Source organism: Phaseolus vulgaris, chromosome 10 (assembly GCF_051622355.1).
Source record: "Phaseolus vulgaris cultivar YP4 chromosome 10, ASM5162235v1, whole genome shotgun sequence".
NCBI classification, from domain to species: Eukaryota; Viridiplantae; Streptophyta; class Magnoliopsida; order Fabales; family Fabaceae; genus Phaseolus; species Phaseolus vulgaris.
In genome coordinates this window covers 28,377,294-28,390,936 of record NC_143507.1, presented here as the reverse complement: position 1 = coordinate 28,390,936, position 13,643 = coordinate 28,377,294, and the positions used below count along the sequence as shown (strand labels likewise).

At 38.0% G+C, this 13,643-nt stretch overlaps 1 protein-coding gene across 1 annotated transcript; it reads right to left on the bottom strand.

Annotated features, from left to right (window-relative positions):
- Nucleotides 1-9,444: 9,444 nt before the first annotated feature.
- On the bottom strand, nt 9,445-13,379 carry LOC150024708 (uncharacterized). The gene is made up of 2 exons (XM_090296116.1): nt 13,180-13,379; nt 9,445-10,555 (listed from the first exon to the last, which is right to left on the bottom strand). The coding sequence occupies exons 1-2, from the start codon at nt 13,377-13,379 to the stop codon at nt 9,445-9,447; spliced, it is 1,311 nt and encodes a 436-aa protein (XP_090152242.1).
- Between the last annotated feature and the right edge of the window lie 264 nt (nt 13,380-13,643).

The window sequence follows — 13,643 nt, the reverse complement described above, 5'->3', positions numbered from 1 at the left end:
GATGATGCGAATCGGTTAAAATGCAAGGAAAACCAGCATAAGAAGGAAAGTAGGTACCTTTTGATGATCAGGAAGACGATGAAGGATGATGGTGGGTCAGAATTTTGAAGAGCGCTGAGAGAGTTTTTTGCAGGAGAAGATGAGAGCGTTTGGAGATACGAAGAAAAGTGATGGAATAGTAGAGTGAAAATGGGTTTAAGAGTTTTTTCGAAATGGGTTTGGGAAGCGCAAACGGTAGCTGAAGGTAACCGTTGATGAAGCCACGTGTCGAGTGATGGACGAGGGGTTTGGTGGAGCGTCAGAGAAGCAGAAGGTACAACCGCTTGGAATTCTGCGTCAGTGCTGACGTTAGACCGGTGTTGACGTGACTCTTTCAGTCTTTTCGCTGGACAAGTCTTCGCTTAAGACTGGGGGGCTTGTGTACCGCCCTGGAAGTCGGAAGTGATGACGTGGCACCAAGCTACAGAGTAGGCGTGTGGATAAGGCGCCAGAGTGGCAGAAGGGAAGGAAGTCGGGTGGTTCGTGTAATCACCGGTTATTTAAGTTGGCGTGTTCCGATCTTCAGCATGCCAGGTGATCGCCCAGTTGAAGATGAAGTCGCCAGATGTGAACTCAGGCGACCAAGTGATTGGAGATCGCCAGAACAAAGCACATCGCCGAAGGTGAAGGTGGTGCAGATTATGAAGGTGGCCGGCGAGACCACAGGGAAGGTGTACGAGAGCACCCTAACTCGCCCGATCCAGTAGAGATCGCACTCTCAAGTTAGCTATGCACTGGGCAGAACCATGCATAAGTAACTTAGCCAAAAGGAGAGTCAGAAGCAGTGCCCAAGTCAAGGAGGCTCCAGATGATGGCACGTGTACGACTGGATGTGAGCCACGTGTCCAGGTCTGTAACTGCCAGGAGAGAGAAAGTGACCAGGTATATAAGAGTTCTCAACGAACTTTCTGAGGTACGCACGTTCAGAATATACTCTTTACGCTTGCACGGTTCCTTGAGATTTCTTGAGTGTTCTTGCTCTTAGTATTTGGTGGTGCTGTCACTGACTTGGGCGTTGGAGTGCGATCGGCCGCAGCGGCGCCGCTCTGTTCTTTTGCAGGTTCTTGAGGTGAATCTCGAAGAAGAACGGAAGCTTGAAGCGGTGCACACGTCGATCCTTTGACGAGGCAATTTCCAGCGTTCTGGTCAACAGGCAGGATCAGTTTTCAGAAGCCATATCATATCTAAGACATTCTTGGTCCACATATTTCCTAAATATTTATAACTATAAGTTAGTTGATGAATAATTAGGAATTAAATAAATAAAGATATATTATTAGTGTTTGTAATACATTTTTATCAATATATAAAAATTGATTCTCTAAATTTATGTATTTGTCTAGATGGGTATAAGCATTAAACAGATTGTACTAAAAAAAAAACAACCATATACAACGATGGCTATTTACCATACCCGCATTTATAATTCGCATTTACGAATGCGACTAAATAGTTGTCTTCTTATGTGTTGGATTTAAGACTACGTGTAAATCAAATGTGGCTATATAGTTGTCGTTTTAAATTTAAAATAGTCGTCGTAGTTTTGCTTTTCTGCATCAGTGCATATAGAAATAGATTGTCACGTTGTTAGGGAAAAATTAAAGAAGGGTCTCATTCATTTGCTTCCCATTTCCACCACAGAGCAACTAGTTGACATTTATACCAAAGCTTTAAGTCTTCAATCTTTCAACAGTATTTGTTCCAAGATGGGTCACATCAATATTTGCTCGTCAACTTGGAGTATTAAAGGACATGGATACAAGAGTTATAGAAGGATGCTAATATTAATTGTGTCTTTTCTAATTCATAGTTGTTTCTCTTTATAGAGGTGAATAACCTTTATTTTGTCTTTGTCTGTTATGATTTTAGTATTTATTGATTGATTCTTTCTATCTTTAGCTAGATCTAGAATGACTGTACTGTTTGTATATATTCATACTATTTTATTTTGATTTCATGAAATAATAGAAGAGATATTCATTCTCATATCCTTTGTTTTTCTTTTACTTTTTTTTGTTCATCTTTGTTATCTTTTATTCATCCCTATTCTATTTTATAATATAATATTATAAAAACTAATTTGTGTAATGATCCCATATTAGTCAACCACCCTACTCATTAGGTTGAATTCGATTACTTCCACAAGTTATTGTAAATTGAAAATATGATATTCAAAAGAGATACCTACAAAAATCATATATCACTTGGTCCCACATCGATAGCAAACCCACGTTATCTTTTATCCACGTGGGTATATTTTTTAAGTGTCAAATAAGGTAAATTAAGGTTCGGATAATATTTTCCTGAAACTTTAGGGATAACAACCATTTTTTTACGTATATAATTGATATGTACCCATAAGTGTAAAATTTGTACATGTTGATTGAATCACAATCAATAAATTTATTAATTTAATAATAATTATATTAGAAATCGTAAATAACTTTTAAATAAACAAAACTTTTAGTGATTTAGATTATATATGCTCATAATCTAGTTTTAACAAAAAAATACTTACAAAAACCAAACATGTCTAAACTATTTCTTTTTGTAGGAGTAAAAGTTTTACACTAGGAAAATAAAACTCCTTTCTAATTAAAGTTTTAGGCTTAGCTCTAACACTATTACTTCTCATATAGAGTGATGATGCACTCCGTGATAGCCTACATACTAATATAATTGATAAGGTTAATTAATTGTGATTAATTTTACAACTCATGATTAGCATGAGGGTGCACAAATATCTGAATATTTTGTTCTGTCTAGTAAGAAACAAGATATGCTGACGTTGTTTTGTACTTTTGTGAAATACCGATAGGGTCTCTGCCATACAGAGTTGTCTAAGGATGGAGATCCACGTAAGCATATCATTGACAAACATGATAATATAAATTATTATAAGAAATATTCATAGATTTTTTAATTGAAAAAAGAAAAAAGAAAAATCGCCCTTTGTCTTATTATTAAGATTTTTTTTAATCCTTTTCTTTTTTTAAATTTATTTTAACAATTTATCTTTTAAATTTGGGTCAAGAAATGGTGATAATATTTAATTTATGACAATACGATTTAAGACGAGAAACATTTATCTCTAGATTAAGCTATATAAAATAATCAACATGGTGATAATCACATGCCATCAGAAAATTGAAAATGTGTAGTATCAGTATTTTTTTTCTCACAAGACTCAGGTTTTCAATCAAATGTTGTTCAAAGAAAAAAAAAATTATTTCAACATTGTACCGCCCTGGTAGTCGGAAATGATGACGTGACATCAAGCTAGTGTATAGGCGTGTTGATGGGACGCCTGGCTGGCAGAAGGGAAGGAAGTCGGGGGGCTCGTGTAGTCGCCAGTTATTAAGTTGGCGTGCTCCGATCTCCAGCACACCAGAACCGGCGGTCACCGGGTTAAAGATGAAGTCGCCAGATGTAAACCCAGGCGACCAAGTGATTAGAGATCGCCGAAGAAAGGACATCGCCAGAGATGAAGGCGGATAGACATTTCCCAGCTGGCCAGAGGGTGAGGTCGGGGGACAGCTTGCTCGATCATACACGGTGGAACAGGTGGTGCAGATCATGAAGGCGGCCGACGAGACCACAGGGAAGGTGTGTACGAAGGCACCCGAACTCGCCAATCCAAAAGAGATCGCGCTCCAAGGCAACTATGCACTGAGTAGTATCATGCATAAGTAACTTAGCCAAAAGAGAGTCAGAAGCAGCGCCCAAGTCAAGGAGGCTCTAGATGATGGCACGTGTACAGTTGGATGCGAGCCACGTGTCCAGGTGTGTAACTGCCAGGAGAGAGAAAGTGTCCAGGTATATAAGAGTTTCCCAACGAACTTCTGAGGTACGCACGTTCAGATTGTCTTCTTTACGCTTGCGAGTTCTTGAGTATAATGAGAGAGAACTGGTTCACGGTTCCTTGAGAGTTCTTGAGTGTTACTCTTAGTAATTGGTGGTTCGGTCACTGACTTGGGCGTTGGAGTGCGATCGGCCGCAGCGGCGCCGTTTCGTCTTTTGCAGGTTCTCGAGGTGGATCGCGGCGAAGGACGGAGGCAAACGCGGCGCATACGTCGATCCAAGTTTGACGAGGCAAAGCTCCAGCATTTTGGTCAACAGGCAGGATCAAACATGAATTGAATTTTATAATTTTCATGCAAGGCAATCTTATGGAACAATCTATTTCATGTCATAAATCAATTAAAAATGATTATAAGTTATGTCTTAAAATCGAAAATAATCATTCTTTCAGAAGAATCAAATTGACATAAACTTTAAAAGGCAATAAACCATTTTTTAAAATAAAGAACTAAAATTGTACTCGTCAGGGTGGGACTTTGGTCCAAGCGTTTAGGTATGGTCAACTCTGTTGTGGGAGTTACGCCTAACTCGATCTGGACCGAGTATGGGTCCAATAGTGTGTCACGAGATCAGTCCAGATTTTCTAGTAAATTTACGTGAAAAAGATAATTAAAAATAACAGAAGAAATAATTGAATTGTTTGAGATATAAAGGAATAACTAAATTGGTAAAAGTATATATTAAATGCAAGTAAGAGCAGTTAAGAATGTTAAACATGAAAGTAAGAAGTAAATAGTGAACAGATTATTGTTGAATGATATTATTGTTGAATATTATATTCTCGATGTTGAGATTATATTCTCATGGAGGAAAATTGTTGAAAGAATGTCTATAAAAGGAGTTTGATACCCTAGGTAAAGGTACACTTTTCTGAATACTCTAGACTGAAGTAATTTTATAGTTTCAATGCTCTCACTGACTTGATCGTTGGAGTGTGATCAACAGGTAAAGCCCCCTTTGTCCCAGCGGAACGACATTTCGGAGCACCAAGTGGAGACTAGTCAAAGCGGAGCTCAACTCGAAAACCAATCGAAGTCAACCGACGAGAACATTTGGCGCCCACCGTGGGGCTCGATAAAACTTTATCCCATCCACATTTGCAACTGAGCACACTATGAGATGAGAAACACAAGGCAATGACCGTTGGGATCTGAAGGAGGTGAGGCCCCAGCCTTGCAACAAATTATGGAGACCAAGAGGGCTCTCCAAGAGGCAAACGAGGAATATCGTCAAGAGTAGGAGCAAGCCCGAGAAGAAGCCCAGGCATTGAAAAAGCGACTATGAGAGGAGGCTTGAGCCGACCAAGAGTGCCTTCAGACACGCCTTATGGCAGAGATTGCAGCCTCCTAAATGACTATGGAAGAGCATACGAAGGCCAATGAGGAGTTGCGCAGGACTAATATGGAGCTGCGAAGAAGCTTACGCCAACAGGGTCGGTGTCCTGATTGAGAATGTTCCCCAAGCCGTTTTCCCAACAAATTATGGACAAGCTGGTTCCACCCCATTACATAGCAGCCAAGATCACCTTGTTCACTGGTGCAAAAGATCTTGAGAATCACCTAAAGGCGTTCAGGGCTCACATGATGGGGGGTCTAATGTAGCTCGATGTAAGGTGTTCATGAGTACGTTCATGGGAACAACCTGATGGATTTGTGTCTCCTTTCTTGCGGTTTTTGTTGATGAATGCGGAAGCTCCATGAATTGTTGGCGGAACAAGGCTCTCATAGGAGTGATGATAGCCTTGGAGGTGCATGAGAAGTGTGGTTTGAGAGAGGTGAGGCCTACTCTTCTTGAAGGTGAAGTTTTGGAAGATTAATAGCCTAATCCTAAGATTATTTAAAATTCATAACAAAAAACAGGCAGTACAGAATTTGAAAAACAGAGGAGTCCTAATTCTGGAATTTAAAAACAGATTAAGAAACTTCAAAAACACAATAAAGTAGATGTATATGAATTTGTATGGAACTAGCATACAAATATGAACTCAAACTAAAAGAAAAATGCACCAAAGAACCAACAAACACAAACATAAAATTGGAAGAAGACACTTAGTTCTTGTAGAACCATAGCTCATGATACCAAATGATGGATTTGTGTCTCCTTTCTTGCGGTTTTTGTTGATGAATGCGGAAGCTCCATGAATTGTTGGCAAAACAAGGATATCCTAGGAGTGATGATAGCCTTGGAGGTGCATGAGAAGTGTGGTTTGAGAGAGGTGAGGCCTACTCTTCTTGAAGGTGAAGTTTCAGAAGATTAATGGCTTAATCCGAAGAGAGTTTAGGCAAAGAGTGAGAATGGCACAAAATTGGTAGCATTTCACTAATGAATTAATCTTGTGAAAACATGAGGTAGGCTCCTCCTTTTATAGCCAAGGAGGACCGGAAATGAAGAGCCAAATTGATAGGAAATTCAAATCCTAATGAAATGAAAGTTGGAGCCTAATGGAAGCACACATGGCAAGCGTGACAATGAGTGTCTCATGTGATGCCATTAGGCCTAAAGTGACCGGCCTTAGTTAGATTAGGAATTTCTAGAAACCTTAATCTAACTTAGGTTAGTTTTTAGGAACCGAAATTCACCCTAATTACAAATTAAACAATTTTACAAAAGAAAATTCCTATGCTAGACAAGAATTTAAAGACTATGCTACGCTTGATTTTGGACCTCTTGGAAAATGTAAAGGTAAGTTTCTCTGCCATCAGTGGTAGTGTTCCAATCTTCATCAAGCCTCTTAGCCATGGCCCTTGTAGTTGGGCCAATATGTCTTGATGTTTGGCTCTCCTTTGGGTTGGTGCTTGGCCCTCTTCCATCGTCCCCTCCTCCTTGGAAAGGATTTGTCCTCAAATCCAAGACGTCATCTTCTTCATTAGTACCTACAAAAGGAGACAAGTCAATGACATTAAAGGTATCATGTACTCCATATTCGGTAGGTAAATCTAATTTATATGCATTGTTATTGACTTTCTTGAGGATTTGGAAAGGTCCATCACCACGGGGACTAAGTTTGGACTTCCTCTTAGTTGGAAACCTATCCTTCCTAAGATGAAGCCAAACTAAGTCCCTTCCTCAAAAATGATTTCTCTCTTCCCCTTATTGTTGTATTTGGCATACTTCTCAGTTTGTTGTTGTATTTGCATTTTAACCTTCTCATGCATTTTCTTAACAAATTCAGCTTTGATAGCTCCTTCCTTATGCACAAATTCTTGTGGATTAGGAAGGGGTAACAAATCCAAAGGAGTAAGAGGGTTAAAACCATATACAACTTCAAAAGGATAAGCATTAGTAGTCTTATGAACTACTCTATTGTAAGCAAATTCAATATGGGGAAGGTACTCATCCCAAGATTTGTGGTTGCCCTTCATGATTGCCCTAAGCATAGTACCAAGAGATCTATTGACTACCTCGGTTTGTCCATTTGTTTGAGGATGACATGATGTTGAGAATTGTAGTCTAGTGCCAAGTTTTTCCCAAAGGGTTTTCCAAAAATGGCTTATAAACTTTGGATCTGTATCGGATACTATACTCCTTGGTAAACCATGAAGTCTTACCACATCTCTAAAGAAGAGTTTAGAAATATTTTGAGCATCATCCACTTTGTGCCAAGGAATAAAATGTGCCATTTTACTAAAACGATCCACTACCAGAAAGATGGAGTCATGACCTCTTGCAGTCCTAGGAAGTCCTAAGATGAAATCCATGCTAATATCTTCCCAAGGAGCATTTGCAATCGGTAGAGGGGTATAGAGTCCATGAGGCATTATTTTAGATTTGTCTTTTAAACATGAAATACATCTAAAACAATGTCTTTGGACATCTCTTCTCATGTGTGGCCAATAAAATTTTCCTTTTAAAAGATCAAGAGTTTTGTCAACTCCAAAATGGCCCATGAGACCCCTTCATGTGATTCCTTTACAAGAAGTTTTCTATGTGTACCTCGGGGAATACAAAGTTTACCTTCTTTAAAAAGATACCCCTCGGACACATAGTAACCTTCTTGTGCTCTATGTTCACATTTAGCAAAGATGGATGCAAAGTCCTGGTCTTCTTGATAAAGTTCTTTTATGTTGTCAAATTCAAGAATTTGAGCACCAAGTTTTGAAAAGTGAACATGTCTCCTTGAGAGAGCATCCACCACTATATTTGTGCTTCCCTTCTTTTATTTGATTACATAAGGAAATTGTTCAAGAAATTCCATCCATTTTGCATGTCTTTTATTGAGCTTGTGTTGGCCTTTCAAATACTTTAAAGACTCATGGTCACTATGTATAACAAATTCTTTTGAAACAAGATAGTGCTCCCAAGTCTTTAAGGCCCTCACAAGTGCATAGAGCTCTTTGTCATAGGTGGGGTAGTTAAGGGTGGCTCCATGAAGTTTTTCACTAAAATAAGCAATTAGATGCCCCCCTTGTAACAAGACCGCACCCATGCCAACCCCCGATGCATCACACTCTAGCTCTTAAGTTTTAGCAAAATTTGGTAGAGCTAGAATGGGTGCATTAGTAAGTTGAGCCTTTAGCCTTTGAAAGGCTTGTTCATGCTTTTCACACCAACAAAATGTAGTGTCTTTCTTCACTAACTCATTGAGTAGTGAAGCTAGACTTGAGAAATTAGGCACAAAATGCCTATAGAAGCTAGCCAAACCATGAAAACTCCTAACATCTCCTACATTTTGTGGAGTTGGCCATTCTTGGATGGCTTTGATTTTTTCGGGGTCAACATGTACCCCCTTTTTGTTTACTACAAAACCAAGAAAAACTATGCTATCAACACAAAAAGTACACTTATCACTATTTGCAAACAAATTATTATTTCTAAGCACTAGAAAAACTTCCCTAAGGTGTCTTAGGTGGTCCTCTAGGTTTTGACTATAAAATAAGATATCATCAAAATAAACTACTACATATTTACCTATACATCAATTTTGTGATAATAATTTGGTGTCTTAGGTGGTCCTTGATTCTAATTTGGTGATATCCACTTTTAAGATCAATTTTGGAATATATGATTGACCCATGTAGTTCATCAAGCATATCATCAAGTCTTGGGATTGGATGCCTATACTTGATGGTGATGTTGTTGATGGCTCTACAATCACAGCATATTCTCCATTTGCCATCCTTTTTGGGCACTAACAAGACAGGTCCAACACAAGGGCTTAGGCTCTTTTGCACCCAACCCTTCTCCAACAAATCTTGCACTTGGGACTCTATCTCCTTTGTTTCCTCGGGGTTAGTTCTATATGCTGGTCTATTTGGAAGACTTGCCCCCGGAATCAAATCAATTTGATGTTCTATACCTCTAAAATGAGGAAGTCCTATGGGTCCCTCTTTAGAGAATATATCATCAAATTCATTTAAAAGATTTTTAACTTGAGGAGGTAGAATCATAGTCTCAAGATTTGTGGCAGTGCATGTAAGTGTTCCTTTACAAAAGATAAGGCTAGGTTGTTCAACAAGAAGCATATTTTCAAATGTATTTTCAATTGTTTTGTCTTGTTGAATGACCTTGTGGGAAGGAACACTCTTCTCCCACGCCTTTTGATCCCTATGGATTTTCTCTTTTTCTATTTTTTTCCTTATCCCTCTTTTGTTTCATTTGTATTTGATCTCTTACCACTTGGGAATGTGGTAAAGGATTAAGTACAAACTTCTTTTTCTTGTGGGTGAAGGAAATTTCGTTGGTTAGACCAATGTGCAAGGTTTTCTTATCAAATTTCCATGGTCTACCCAATAAAATGTGGCAAGCTTCCATAGGTACTACATCACATAAAACATTGTCTTGGTAGTTACCTATAGAAAACTCAACCTTCACTTGTTTATCTATAGTTAGTTCCCCATCTTCATTTATCCATTGAAGTTTGTAAGGTTTAGGATGAGAGACTACTTGTAGATTTAACTTTTCAACCAACCTAGTGCTACAACAATTGCAACACGAACCACTATCCACAATGAGAGAACATATGTTTTCTAAAACTTGCCATCTTGTGTGAAAGATGTTCTCTCTTTGTGTTTCCATGGTTACTCTAGTTTGGTTGTTGAGGGTTCTTCTAATCATCAATAATTCCCCCTCTAAAGGATATACTCTCTCATCTTCTCCCCCTTCTTCTTTCTCACTAGGTTCTTCTTCATAACTAGTATATTCATCTATTCCTTTCAAAAACAAGGTTATTTGGTTTGGACATTGTGCTTGCACATGTCCTCTTCCAAAGCATTTAAAACATTTGACATCCCTAGTACGAAGGGGTGGAGTGAGCATATCTTTGCCTATGGGTTTGGGAGTCTCTTTTGGTTTTTCCTTGGATGTACTACCCTCCCTTTTAAAATCTCTTTTTGGATAGGAGTTAGGGTATGAACCTTCCTTTCGACTTGAATTTTTCCTTAAATTTTGTTTTTCAACTTTGATACAAAGTTGAACCAAGTCATTCAAGTCTTGATAAGGTAAAAGTTCAACCCTATCTCTTATCTCAAGATTTAACCCACTTAAGAATCTAGCTATGGTGGTGGACTCATTCTCCCTAATGGAGGCTTTCATCATGTATAGCTCCATCTTTTGCCTATACTCCTCTACACTCATTTTTCTTTGTTGGAGTGTTTGGAACTTGTCCATCAACTCCCTATGATAATAGGAGGGTATATGGTACCGCCTTAGGGCTCCCCTAAGGTCATTCCAGTACTCTATGGGAGGTTCCCTATGAAGGGGCCTATCTCTTTCTAAAGCCGTCCACCAATACATAGCATTCCCTTGGAAACTAAGAGTGGCTAGGGGTACTTTTCTCTCCTCTCTTACTCTATGGCAAGCAAATAATTGTTCTACCTTCATTTCCCAATCTAAATAGACTTCTACATTTTCTTTTCCATGGAAATGGGGTAGGTCTACCCTAACCTCTCTTGGGCTCTCTTGTTCTCTTCTATCTCTTCTAGTTCTCCTAGGGGGTGGTTGATAATACTCATTTTTTATTTTTTTATTTATTTATTTTTTTTACTCATTTATCCTAAGGCTTTCCTCCCCAAAAGAATCATGATTTTGAGAACGTATTTTTTTTTTTAGAATTTTCATCCTTTTCTTTAGTCATTCTCAACTCCTTGATTTGGGCCTCATGCTCCAATTGTCTATATGAAAGTAATTGAAAGTCCTTGGCTAATTGTTTTATAAGAGATTTGATGGATTTTATATCACTTTCATTAGATTTAGAAGAGTGAGTTGACATGACTAAAGATTTGTGTTTAAAAGTATTTTACTTCAAGAAAGAAGAGGAAAGTAGTGAAGGTAGCTTTCTAGAAAAGAGAGGTGAGTCACTAGGACTTCTTAAGTACCAAGTCTTTCCTTGCCAAAACCTATCCCTCAAAAACTTCACACAATTCTTTTTCTAAGTAAATTACTTAGATCACAATGAGGAATGAAAAGTCAAATTTTATGCAAAGGAAAACAATGCAAAGCAATTAACAAACAAAGCAAATAAGCAATGCTAAACAAGTAATTAACGTAAAGCAAACTAGCTAAGCACAATTAAAGATTGCTAATCTACAAAGCTTTAAACTAGGCAAATCCTAAGGTGAGGCTTCTAGACACTTGGAGCCTTTGAAGACACACTCACCGTCTACACGTGATTAATCCACTAATTAAACAAAGGTTGAATGTTATTACAACTCAAAGAAATACAAAGAAATTGAATTACGCAAATTAAAATTCAGATTTCTATACTATGCACTCCTTGGCTTGTAAATGCTCTTCTTTGTTGTGTTCTCCAAAGTGTATGTGTATGTGTTTGTATTTGTATTTGTGTTAGCTGCTGCTCCTTGCCTTAACCTCTTATGATTAGACAATTAAAAAATACAAAACAGTACCTACTAAGTAGAGATAGAATCACCACAAAGTCAATTCCATGTATTAAGCACCAATTGAATTTAATCCACCAACAATTTAGAGGTCAAGAAATGAAAGTAAGAAACAATTTAAATTTTAAAACATGACCACAGCAAATGGATTTGAATTATATGACACAAATTAGAAAGAGTTTTGAATAAAATTTTACAAGCAAATAAAAATAGGCACTGAACAAAGGATAGCACACAAAAGGAACCTAAAGAAAGGCACTAGAATTGATTAGAAAAACCAAAACAACACTACTGGAAAATTTCAGGTTCACAAAGCGTGACTTAAAATATTTATGCTGAGCTGGCTATTTTGAATTTGCTTCTGAAATTTTAACCGCAAACGATTCAATGTCTTAGCAAACTTTTGGCGCTGGAATCACACCAAAAACATGTACCAAATAATTGTGATAAAGTTTTCAAAATCACTGTCCAACTACCGTATATTTTGGCGCCAGGATGCACTCTTTTTTTTGTTTTATTTATCATTTTTTCTCTATTTTGTCTTTTCATCTGATTCTTTTTTTTCTTGATTTTCTAACACATCAAACTGTATTAATCCAGATTTTCAGAATTTTTCTCCAACGTATTTAAAATTCATAACAAAAAACAGGCAGTACAGAATTTGAAAAGCAGAGGAGTCCTAATTCTGGAATTTAAAAACAGATTAAGAAACTTCAAAAACACAATGAAGTAGATGTATATGAATTTGTATGGAACTAGCATACAAATATGAACTCAAACTAAAAGAAAAATGCACCAAAGGATCAACAAACACAAACATAAAATTGAAAGAAGACACTTAGTTCTTGTAGAACCATAGCTCATGATACCAAATGATGGATTTGTGTCTCCTTTCTTGCGGTTTTTGTTGATGAATGCGGAAGCTCCATGAATTGTTGGCGAAACAAGGATCTCCTAGGAGTGATGATAGCCTTGGAGGTGCATGAGAAGTGTGGTTTGAGAGAGGTGAGGCCTACTCTTCTTGAAGGTGAAGTTTCAGAAGATTAATGGCTTAATCCGAAGAGAGTTTAGGCAAAGAGTGAGAATGGCACAAAATTGGCAACATTTCACTAATGAATTAATCTTGTGAAAACATGAGGTAGGCTCCTCCTTTTATAGCCAAGGAGGACCGGAAATGAAGAGCCAAATTGATAGGAAATTCAAATCCTAATGAAATGAAAGTTGGAGCCTAATGGAAGCACACATGGCAAGCGTGACAATGAGTGTCTCATGTGATGCCATTAGGCCTAAAGTGACCGGCCTTAGTTAGATTAGGAATTTCTAGAAACCTTAATCTAACTTAGGTTGGTTTTTAGGAACCAAAATTCACCCTAATTACAAATTAAACAATTTTACAAAAGAAAATTCCTATGCTACTTTGACAAGAATTTAAAGACTATGCTACACTTGATTTTGGACCTCTTGGAACATGTAGAGGTAAGTTTCTCTGCCATCAGTGGCAGTGTTCCAATCCTCATCAAGCCTCTTAGCCATGGCCCTTGTAGTTGGGCCAATATGTCTTGATGTTTGGCTCTCCTTTGGGTTGGTGCTTGGCCCTCTTCCATCACAACCCTGCGGTGGTTTAGCGGAATTCCGGATGGTCATAGCACTTCCTTTCCCTATTTTTCAGAATGTTTAAGGAGAAGTTCTCGGTGTATAAGGTATGTTCCATATGTTACTAAGAAGGAGGAGCCCTATACAAGGGCTATAAAGGAGGTGGCGATCAGGCCCAGATTCCGAGTATCATGCAAAGAGCTTTTAAGCATTCCAGGGGTGGCGAATAAGCTGAAGTTCCCCAAAGAGAAATCATTATTTGAGATCATGAAAAGATGTCTGATGCGAGTTTCACAGAGCATTTGGGCATAACGT

Coding starts and splice junctions, on each gene's coding strand:
- LOC150024708 (XM_090296116.1), bottom strand. CDS start 13,379: ATGACCATCCGGAATTCCGCTAAACCACCGCAGGGTTGTGATGGAAGA. Junction 10,556..13,179: donor CAAGAGGTCCAAAATCAAGT/GTAGCATAGTCT, acceptor GAATGACCTTAG/GGGAGCCCTAAGGCGGTACC.